The following is a 12,081-nucleotide window of genomic DNA, read 5'->3' as shown; positions in this document are numbered from 1 at the left end:
CCGCCCTTTGCGATCTGTGCAAAGACTGACAGGAGGCTCAAGCTCACGAACCGTGAGATCATGACCTGAGCTGAAATCAATAGTCAGACACTTAACTGACTGACCCACCCAGGCACTCCTCTCTTTTCTGTACTCTTAACACCCTTTAACACACTAAAGTTATTATGTTAATCTTTACTAACTTCCCCTGCTAGAATGTAAGCATGGATCTTTTTGCCAACTATATTTATTTTATACTAAGCACTTGTACCAGTGTCAGACATAATGTATGCACTTAATAATTACTTACTAAATGAATTAACAGCACAAGCTCTCATTTATTGGTATGAAGTCTGTCTTCTGTCCTAGGTGATCTCATTCTTAATCTGACTTTAAAAACCATTTATACATTGTTAAATCCTAAATTTCAATCTCTGACCCAGCAGATACCCTGAGCTCTAGACTCACATATCCAATTGCCCACTCACTTGAATTCCTAATAGGCATCTCAACTTTAACACAGCCTAAATACTTATTTGGACATTCCTCTTTTCCCCATCTCCCCAGAAAACACACACACACACACACACACACGCACACACACGCACACGTGCACACACAAAGCCTGTTCTTCTTTAAAGGGCTTCTAACATCTCAGTTAATGGCACTACCACCTATGGAAACATTCGGGCAAAAACACCCCTAGGATACATCCTTAAATATTCCCTTTCCATAACTATTCACATCTAACCCATCAGCAAGACAATTTAGGCCAACCATCAAAATAAAAATAAAGCCTAAATTTGACTATCATCTTCCTCCCTCTTCATTCCTCCTCTGAATTACTATTAGCGGACTCCTAACTGGTTTTTCTATCTCAATTTTAGTTCCTCTATTCTGCACAAACAATAGAGCAATCTAATAAAAGCTGCAAATTAGATCTCTAGGCTCCACAGCAATATCCTAGCAAAGGGAAAGAGTTGAAGGCAATTTTAAGGCTCTCAGCCTAAATGACTGATCTTCTTTGATTATACCTAGGAATTCAAGAAGAAGAACAAGTAACTTAGGAAATGAGTTACTGGAAATGGCTTGGTCATGTTAAGTATGAGGTCACCCCACTAGAAAATGTCCAAATGATATAGGTGAAGGTCACTTAAGGATCATCCACTAATATGTATTAATACAGGAATCCATATATCCATATATGTATCCATATATGGATATATGATCCATATATCAGGTGATAACTTATATATTGCAAGGAAATTGATTAAGACATTTTAGAATGTCTCCTTTCTTTACTGACTGGTTATGAACAATGCAAAGACAGCACAGTCTTTCATAATAACTAAGCAAAATCAATAATCAATGGCAGTTAGGGCCTTGTGTACAAGGCTTTAACTAAATACTGCTAACAAACTATTAAAACCAGTGAAAACATGAATTATTTTCTCTTTTCCTCTTTCTTAAAAAGAAAAATCTGTAGAGCATGATTTCTTTAAAAAAATTTTTTTTGTTTTATTTATTTGAGAGACAGAGAGAGACAAGCATGAACAGGGGAAGGTCAGAGAGAGAGTGAGATACAGAATCTGAAACAGGCTCCAGGCTCTGAGCTAGCTGTCAGCACAGAGCCCGATGCGGGGCTTGAACCCACGAACTGTGAGATCATGACCTGAGCCGAAGTCGGATGCTTAACTGACTGAGCCACCCAGGAACCGCTGTAGAGCATGATTTCAAAGTACAAATTTAAAACAATTTTTCCAAACAAAAAAATTTATACATGTATATGGGAAAAAGAAACTCAAGCCAAAACATAAAATGATCTCCTTCCTATACTAGACTACCACAAGATGGTGTGTATTCTTCCAAAACTTTTCTATGCATATACAAGCCGATCTGAATAAAAATCCCTTGTAAAAACTTGAAAATATTCTAATACCGTTCTATTCTTTGCCTTTTTTACTTAATAATGTATTGTGGAAACAATTCATATTAGCTCATACCTGATCATTTTAAATGATTATGTATTCTATTGTATGGATGTACCATAATATAACAGGTTTACGTTTGCCAGACACTTGGCTTATGTCTGCCAATACAGGTTATTCCATCAAGCTAACATATGAAAGCCTAAGATGGAGTGTCTCTCTAAAATAAGGAAGCAAATAAACAGGAACGTGTAAATGGCTATTCGGGTATGCACTGATTTCCACTCAATGACATTAAATGTTTCAGGTTACATTATTTTAGATCTCACTGCCTTGATGGAATCCTTAAATGTATGATATTTCTTAGATACTTACCTCCCTTTTATTCTTCCAGGCGAGCTTGGATTTGAACTGCTGCTTGCATTGCTTACAGTTTCCATTCGTGATGATTTTGTCTGAGACTGCTTGCCTGCTGATGAAAGTGGCTTATTAACAGCTCCTAGAACATTGGTTGTTTTAGGCTGAAACGAAAAATGCATATCTCTTTCTATTTGATTAAAGCCAGAAGAAATTTACAGAAGGAACCATAAATCTCTGTCAAAGTATTTACATACAAATCACACATACAAATATGCCTATCCTTAAGCAAAATAAGGATTATAAATTGACTATCACTTGAATTAAGTGAAAAACTATGTAGGCAAGCATAATAGTTAAATTTCTTAGCTATTTAGAGGAAAAGGCTTACATAGAAAGTGAGAACAAATAAAATGTACAGTCAATAATAAAAATAGATAATCAAAATCTTGCTTTGGAAAGACAAGCTGTTTTTAACTTTAAAATTTTTATCTTGATATTACAGGATATTTAAGGATCAAGGTCTCCAGCCCTTTAATATAGGCTATGAAATAAGCTCATGTAGCTCAGCTTGCATTTATACTGGAAATACAATTATTTCTTACCAGTAAATGGAAGATATCTCATAACTGCATTTTCTACCTTAAAATAAACCAATTTTTAAAGAAATACAAAATAACATTAATTATGCCAGTAATCACAGTAAAATAAACTACCATATAAAAATTAGAATGACTCTCAAAACGTACTTTTCCAGGAGTAAAAAATGATTTCATTTCTGGAGGCAGATAATTTTTGGTGTTACTGAAATTCTACAAGAGAAAAAGTTGTAGTTAGTAAATAATGAAACACTATACATGAAGTGCTTCAAATCCAACAAAGTATACAACAGTTTTGTTTTATTTATTTATTTTTTAATGTTTTATTTATTTCTAGAAGAGAGAGAGAGAGAGAGACAGTGTGAGCAGGGGAGGGTCAGAGAGAGAGGGAGTCACAGACCAAAACAGGCTCCAGGCTCTGAGCTGGCTGTCAGCACAGAGCCCGACGCGGGGCTCGAACCCATGCACCGCGAAATCATGACCTAAGCGAAAGTCGGACGCTTAACCGACTAAGCCACCCAGGCGCCCCAACAACAGTTTTGTTTTAAAGTACATAATAAAACACAATTTTTAAATAATAAGTTCAAACACAAAATTTCAATCACTGACTTTAAATACTGTAATAAGCTTAAACTAACCTTCTACCAACTCCAATATTAACAAAAAATATTTGAGTTCTAATGTATCAGAGCTCTCTGTAAGTGCATCAGAAAACACATGCTTCTGTAACAAAACTCTCCAGAAGAGACCATGTATATTCCTATTATCTTAATCCTGACAAAATTTAAATGCTTTAAAAGCACAGTCCTGTTTAGCTACTGGGTGAACCCATATACAAGGCTGTTGCAAATCTCTATACGTTGCTAAAGACCTTAACTGTTATTTTACTTAAAAACAAACACAAAAACAAAACAAAACAGAACAGTAGTGGTGCTTTCCACCCTCTCAGTCAATAGGCTTAGATGCATTATGAATCTCTAAGAGATTCTGGAAAAAAACTTTTATATCTTGTACAATACTAGGGGCACCTGGGAAGCTCGGTCGGTTAAGTGTCCGACTATGGCTCAGGTCATCTCACAGGTTTTGAGTTCGAGCCCCACACTGGGCTCTGTGCTGACAGCTCAGAGCCTGGAGCCTGCTTCACATTCTGTGTCTCCTCCTCTCTGTGCCCCTCCCGTTTGTGCTCTCTCTCAAAAATAAATAAAAACATTAAAAAAAAATTTTGTATTTCATACAGTACTTGAGTTATGTAATGAGTTTGGGGAACATTCTTGTGGTGTTCCCTGGGTCCTGAACCTGTTCCAGTGTCTGTTCTCTGCTTGTTTCTTCATACCAGTTATAAATCTCAATCAAGGGCTTATAACTTCAGACTCTATCAGCATTCTCCTTCCCATTTTGGATCACTGGCCATTAAATGACAAATCTACATGCTATGATCACATTTTTGCCTGTATTCGCAGATTGGCATAAAACTCTGTAAACAAAATCTAGATCATCCTAATCAATCTCTGAACCTTATTTGTGTCCTCCAGTTTGGTCCATATGCTAGTCTTGAACCACATCATTAAGACTCACTATGACCTTTCCACGACATTAGTAGTGTACTAGCTCTTGATATTGATCCTTCCTAGTGCTGAGAATACATTTTATTTCAATCTATACAAACAAAATCTAAAATAACTACCTTGTCAGGCTGGGTGAAAAAACGAGCTGGTAGTACTGGGTCTTTCGGAGATTCCAAACTGTATGTAGTGCTCTTTGACATGATGATATTCATGGCAACATCACACACAGTGTACAGTTTCTACAATGGTAGTAAAGAAAATTAGGTACTTAAGGTAGCATACTTGACTATGAATTAGGGGTAATTCTAAAACATGCAATTAGTACATGCATACCTCAGAGATATTGCAGATTCGGCTCCAGACCAACACAATAAAGTAAATGTTGCAATTAAGTGAGTCAAATGAATTTTTTGGTTTCCCAGTGCATATAAAAGTTATGTTTACACTATACTATAATCTATTGAGTGTGCAACAGCATAATGTCTAAAAAACAGTGTACAATATAATTACAGTACAAGTAATTAACAACTATTTTATTGCTAAAAATGCTAACCATCATCTGAACTTTTGGTGACCTGAAATCATTTTGCTGGTCGAGGGCCTTGCCTCGATGTTGATGGCTATTGCCGATCAGAAGTGGCTGCCAAACGATGGAGTGACTGTGGGAATTTCTTAAAATATGACACAGTGTAATTTGCTATACTCTTCCTTTCACTGTAGCGTGTGATGCTGTTTGACGTCATTTTACCCACAATGGAATTTTCAATATCAGAGTCAATCCTCTCAAATCTTGCTGCTGTTGTATCAACTAAGTTTGGGCAATATGCTGAATCCTTTGTTGTCATTTCAACAATCTTCACAGCATCCTCACCAGGAGCAGATTCCATCTAAAGAAACCCCTTTCCTGCGGTGTCTGTATGACTCAGTCGGTTGAGCATCTGACTCTTGATTTTGGCTCCGGTCATGATCTCACGGATCATGAAATTGAGCCCCAGGAAAATGGTTTCTGTGCTGACAGCACAGAGCCTGACTGGGACTCTGTCTCTCTGCCCCTCTTGTGCTCACACTTTCTAAATAAATGAACATAAAAAAAAAATCACTTTCTTTGTTCATCCATGCAAAGCAACTTTTAACTCATTAAGTTTTATCATGAAATTGCAGCAATTCAGTTGCATCTTTAGGCTCCATTCCTAGGTATAATTCTCTTGCTATTTCTACCACATCTGTAGTTACTTCCTCCACTCAAAGTCATCCATGAGGATTAAATCAACTTCTTCCAACCTCCAGTCCATGTTGATGATTTCAGTCCTTCCCATGAATCATGAATGTTCTTAATGAATGCAGAATGGAGACTCCTTTCTAGGTTTTCAATGGACTTTACCCAGATCCATGAGAAGAATCACTATCCATGGCAACTATAGCCTTATGAAATGTATTTTTTAAAAACTAAGACTTGAAAGTTGAAATTATTCCTTGATCCATGGGCTGCAGAATGGATGCTGTGTTAGCAGGCATGAAAACAGCATTAATCTCACTGTATACCTCCATCAGAGTCTTGGGGTGACCAGGTGCATTATCAACAAGGAATAATATTTTGAAAGAAATCTTTTTTTCTGAGGTCTCAGCTATGGGCTTAAAATATTCAGTAAACCATATTGTAAACAGATGTTCTATTTGTTTGGCTCTGTTGTTCCATTTATAGAGCAGAGTAGATTTCGCACAATTCTTAAGGGCTCTGGGACTTTCAGAATGGTAAATGAGCACTGGCTTCAGTCTCAAGTCACCAGTTGCATTAGCCCCTAACAAGAGAATCAGTCTGCCCTTTGAAGCCAGGCATCGACTTCTCCTCTGTAGCTATGAAAGGCCTCAATGGCATCTTCCTTCAACAGAAGGCTGTTTAGTCTACACTGGAAAACTGTTACTCAGAGCAACCACCTTCATTAATTACCTTTGCTACATCTTTTAGATAACTTCTCTATCAGCACTTGGTGTTTCACCTTGTACTACTATGTACATAACATACTGTACATAGTACAGTACACTATGTACATACATACTGTATGTTATGCAGATAGATAGCTTCTTTCCTTAAGCATAAGAACCAACCTCTGCTGGCTTCTTTCTTCTGCGGCTTCCTCACCTCCCTCAGCCTTCACAGAATTACAGAGTCAGGGCCTTGCTCTGGATTATATCCCTGGATTAAAGGAATGTTGTGGCTGGTTTGATCTATCCAGGTCTCCAAACTTTCTCTGTATCAGCAATAAGGGTATTTCACTTTCTTATCATTTGTGTTCTCACTGAAGTAGCACTTTCAATTTCCTTTAAAAACTTTTCCTTCGCATGCACAACTTGGCTAACTATTTGGCACCAGAGGCCTAGCTTTCAGCCTATCTCCCTTTCTACATGCCTTCCTCACTAACTTTCATCATTTCTAACTTTTGACTTAAAGCAAGAGACATGCAACTCTTCCTTTCACTTGAGCACTAAGAGGTCACTGTAGGGTTATTAATTGGCCTAATTCCAATATTGTTGTGTCTCAGGGAATAGGGAGCCCGAGGAGAGGGAGAGACGATGACTGGTGGATAGAACAGTGAGAACATATACAACAGTCATAGTTAAGTTTGTCATCATAAATACAGGTGAAGTTTGTGGCACCCCAAAGCAATTACAGTAATAGCATCAAAGATCACTGATCACAGTTCACCGTAACATATATAACAGCAATGAAAAAGTTTGCAATACTGCAAGAATTACCAAAATCTGACACAGAGACATGACATAAGCAAATGCTGTTGGAAAAATGCTGCCAACACACTTGCTCCATGAAAGGTTGTCACACACCTTCAACTTATAAAACAAAACAAATGAAAACAAAAATGCGATTACCTGCAAAGCACATTAAAGCAAGTATGGCTGTATGTAGTCTTCAGTACAATAGTGGAAATTAAACTACTTTTTTTTATTGTTTCTAATTACTAACAGAAATACTAATTATTAAATACTAATAAAAAAGAATGATACATGTCTCTGCGTACTACAGAAGCACCACACCCACACTCAAATACTTAAATCAACACAGAAGCACGATTATTTACAAAGAATTACATACTTCATTCATTTTTGCATCATCTGGTCCTTGGGCATCTTTTGTTTGTTTAATGTTTTCTACCATCTTTCTGATAAATGCATGACTGTTATTTTCATTTTTAGCCATTAATATTTCTAGAACAAACCAAAGACATCTAAGAAAAAGAGAAGAAAAAGAAAAGAAAAAATTGGTTGTTAAATATAGATAAAATAATTCTAAATATAAATATAATAAAATCCACAAATGGAAAAAATTAAAAAAGAAAAAAAGAGCTATAAATCAAAAGAGAAAAAAAAAGGCATGTCACACATACATAATTACAACATATCAGCAATGTAGATGTGAATTCAAAAGACCCCTTCTCAAAATCTCAATAATTTTTCCAAAGAGGCAGGTTAAAAGAGAACTTAAATGGTAGAAATGATGAAGTGATCTTAACTCCTAACTATGACAAGGAGAGAAGACTGCCTAAAGTAATAACTGGGTCATGGATAAAGTGAAGCCTCAATACTCAAGACAACAGTCCTGATTGGATGTTTTCAAGAAAATATAACCACCTAATTCAATAGTTAAGAATCTTCATGAACAAATTAGAGAGGAAAAAATCATGGTTGACAACTATACATACTGTCTTTACTTAAATGGGGAAAATTAAAAGACAGTTCACCAGCTCAGTTAAAGTTAATTACATAAAATTCTACTCAAGAACCAACCAAAAGTGCTTTGTCTCTTTACTAGACAGACACAATGGGACAGAGTTTTGGCAAAGAGGAAAAAAGTAAAGTGAGAAGAGAGAAATGTGAAGCAAGGTATCCTTCTAGAAAGCGAAAAATAACGGCAAGGATCTTGGGAATAGGGTAAGTTGTTCTGGAGTGGTTCTCTGACAGAATGGGAAGATTATTCACGGCTGTACTGGGGCATTTTATAAATAAACCAAAAATGTTTAGTAAATTCCAAAGAATATTATGTATTTCAAAAACCAAAGTTCTCTGAGAAAGATGGTTAGAAGTTTTCATTAGTTATAATCACTTTAACAGAACTCATTTTGGGAGAATTGCTCAGTTAAAAAAAAAAAAACAGAAACTGTGGCTAAGAGAGGGTAAAAGCCTTTCCCTTGCCATAAAAATGTTAACAGTAATTTGATTTTTATTCTCTTGAGGGTCCTCATATATTTATCAAATATTTCTATGAGCTAAGAAACCACCAGTTATTTTCCTTTAATAGGAAGCTAAAGGCATAATACATTCATTTATTCAAAACCACAGAAGTTTATCATAACAGAAAGAGGACTAGGGTCTTAAGCTTATTTAAAGAAGTATGGCGGTGTTATGAAGACTTCTCTAAATACTACTGTATTTCCCTATGCCACAGCCAGGCATAGATAGTCTTTCTGCCTGTCAACAATAATCTTTGAAAAAATTACAAGTGTCATAAACTTGAGCTAGAAAAGCACCAATGAAGTAGTAAGTGGGGTAGTTCCTTGGTAACCAACTTGGCCCATTATTAAATTAGACCATTCTCTCTTCCTATGGAGGAAGATAGTTCATGCAAAGAAAAAAGTGCTATGTGAATAAAGGAGAGTATTAATTCACCCACATGAAAATCTAAAATTGCAGAAGAAAGTAGGAAAAGATAAGAATTGGAACGGAAACTTTTAATGGACTGCATCAATAGAAAGAAATGCCAGAATGGTAGAGAAACAGCAGTACAGTAATTATGCTAAATTAAGTTTTGGGAAATCATACAGGATATGAAATATGAAGATACAGTATGAAAAAAGAAAAGAGAACAAATAAGGGAAAGAAACTTGAACTCCTGAGAAATTGAATAAATCTAATTATAATGGTGATTCCATTATCAGCAACAAAGACAAAAAACTCTCAGAAAATGTGAAAATGAGATGAAAAAAGTCTTACTCTTTAACATCTTTAAGTTGTTCAATATCCTGTACTTTGACATAATCTGGGTCATGTGCCAAAAGGTGAATTGTATATGGAACAACATACTCTGGTAGAAGAGACAGTAATTTCTCTGAAAAAGAAAAAACAAAACAAAACAAAAACATCCAGGTTAGAAAACAAAACCTTACCCTTTCTGTCTCTGATACCGTATTTCCTGCATCCCAGTAGTTTCTTATGATACGGCTAAAAGAAAAATTTATTGAAATGTCCAATGTTGAGTTACACCATAAATTAAGGAGTTTATTCATTCACCCATCACGTCCAATATTGAAATGCCTACTAAATGCACCATATGCTGAGGCTACAGATATTTTCATTTTCAAATGCACATGGTAAAAAGTGACCCAAACAAACTGTGTCTAAGAAAGAGAAACATAAAATCTATTTTTCTTGTTATTATGAGCAACCCTATGCTTGATACTCCCTTGTTAAGCAGCTGAGCAAAAGAACTAATACATCTTTGAATGTTAATATGGCACAAAAATAGGAAGGTCGATACTACTTGAGATTATCTGTAAAAGAAGAACAGATCCAAAGTAATGGACTTCAGAGTTTCTAGGACATTAGAAATAACAAACTTTTAGTTTAAATTCAAATATTTTTATATTTTGACTGAGATCAGCATATTCCATTAGAGGTCAGAATGGTAATCCTAACTGTTTAACAAATATTAGTCAAAAAGACTGGGACTGATATACTGAACAATTAATTCCTTTTAGATTTCCTAATTTCAAAATAAAATTTTAAATCAGATGCTCAACTTGGCATACGATAAATACTACATGTGTCAAAAAGTCACCAAGTTTTATTTATTTTCTTATTGCTGAACTCAAAAGAGAATAATCTCTGTTTAGTATTTATTTCAAGAAAACAGAGAAGAAAATATAGAATATTAAAGAAGAAAGTAACAGGTTTCAAAACTCAGTGATATTAACGTGTATCAAATATTTATTGAATGCTTACTATTTTCTAGCCTTACTAATATTATTTTAAATAAAAGATGAATAAGACTAGACAAAGACCTCACAATAAAGTCTAAGTAGAGACAGAAGCTATATACTTCAAAGCACAAAGTGCACTAAAGTAAGTATAGCTAACAACTACCAAGTACTTCTTTGAACCACACATTACGCCAGGTGCTTTATACACATAACACGTAAATTCTCATGCCAGCCATAAGAAATTAGTATAATTATACCAATTTTACAAATAAGGAGACTAGGGCTCAGATTGACAAAGTAACCTGCTCCGAAACAACCAGTAAACAGCAGAAGAGGGATTTGACTCCAGAGCCCTTATTTTCCAAGGTGAGAAAGGAAGAGAAAGAAGGAAGGCCCCAGTGATGCAGTAACACCAAAACTGCATTTTAAAGGATTCAAAAGGTGCATACCACGTTCCTTGGTTTTCTTTATATTTGTCTAGAAGTAGCAGGCAATTTCCAGATAAAGTTGACAACAAGGGAAAAAGATGGTTGCACAAATTTCAAAGAATCCACAGTATAAGATACACAAAATTTACAGGTAGTAGCTAGAGAGAAAGCTTCAAACTCAAGCTGAGAGTCAACTATAAAGGACCATGCTAATGAGTTTCAGCTAGAACCTATGAGCAATGAAGAATAAAAATGGATTTCAAGCAAGGAAGTGCATGATCCAAATTGTTTTATAATGGTATTCTTGATAATGAGTGTGGCACAGCTGGAGGTGGGTTAGAGGCAGGGAAACACAACAGGGAGGTGTTTGGAGTATATTCAATTACCCAAGTGAAATACAGCAGAGTAGGAGAGCTAAGGAGAGACATTCAAGATATCTAGGATCTGGTGGCAAATAAGAGGGAAAAAGAAGGTACAAAAAAGGCCTGATTTCTGACTTGGGTAACTACATGGATTCTAATGCTGTTATATATAACAAAGAACTCAGAGAGACACAAAAGCTAATAATACAGATGGGATAAAGTGAGCAGATTAAAAATAGGCACATAAGCACCAGATATTAACATCAGCTACAAGGAAAAACAATCAAAGATAAAAGACCTGTACTTTTTAAAATCTAAAAGATAGTACTTACACTGTGTGTGTGTGTGTGTGTGTGTGTGTGTATGTGTTTTACGGTTTTATTAAAATATCTCCAATATCACTGCTTATTTTCCTTGGCCATTTAGTCAGTTACATAAAGAAATACAAGTTGATATTTAAATACCTATGCATTTACATTTGTAAATGACCATTTTTTTAAAAGGAAAGTGGTTATTGAAAAATAGTAATCACTTTGTATTTAATGATGGCCAATTAGAATATAATAAAGTAATAGTAACATCACTTTGTGCTCAATAAAACTGAAACTGGCTAGAATAGTATACGTCTCATTTTTGCATATGCTTACCACTAACAGCTGCATGCTGCTTCAGATACTCGCGTCTCACATTTATATTTTTGACCAGACACTGCCTAGCATGAGCTCTTCTCTCTTTTACAGGATCTTTTGCACAAAGTGCACAGATTGCCATATACTCAAGTGGAAGCCGTAATCGGGAGAGGCCTTTGTGAAGTTTCTGAGCAAACACTTGTCTTACTTGATAGCATTCATCCTGTAAAGACAGAATTATTCC

At 35.5% G+C, this 12,081-nt stretch overlaps 1 protein-coding gene across 7 annotated transcripts in view; it reads right to left on the bottom strand.

Annotated features, from left to right (window-relative positions):
- PDS5B (PDS5 cohesin associated factor B) overlaps positions 1–12,081 on the bottom strand; it is a 129,408-nt gene that overhangs the window by 14,237 nt on the left and 103,090 nt on the right. For all 7 annotated transcript variants that reach the window (XM_077752530.1, XM_077752531.1, XM_077752534.1 and 4 more), the window contains exons 24-29: positions 11,856–12,060; positions 9,433–9,547; positions 7,538–7,670; positions 4,548–4,667; positions 3,014–3,076; positions 2,283–2,428 (exon numbers count right to left, since the gene is read on the bottom strand). In XM_077752530.1, the coding sequence (XP_077608656.1) occupies positions 2,283–2,428; positions 3,014–3,076; positions 4,548–4,667; positions 7,538–7,670; positions 9,433–9,547; positions 11,856–12,060 (782 nt within the window). The remainder of the gene's footprint in view (positions 1–2,282; positions 2,429–3,013; positions 3,077–4,547; positions 4,668–7,537; positions 7,671–9,432; positions 9,548–11,855; positions 12,061–12,081) is intronic.

This window comes from Crocuta crocuta, unplaced genomic scaffold, assembly GCF_008692635.1.
Source record: "Crocuta crocuta isolate KB4526 unplaced genomic scaffold, BGI_CrCroc_1.0 scaffold190, whole genome shotgun sequence".
NCBI classification, from domain to species: Eukaryota; Metazoa; Chordata; class Mammalia; order Carnivora; family Hyaenidae; genus Crocuta; species Crocuta crocuta.
The sequence above is the reverse complement of the archived record's forward strand: the minus strand, read 5'-3'. Positions and strand labels throughout refer to the sequence as shown.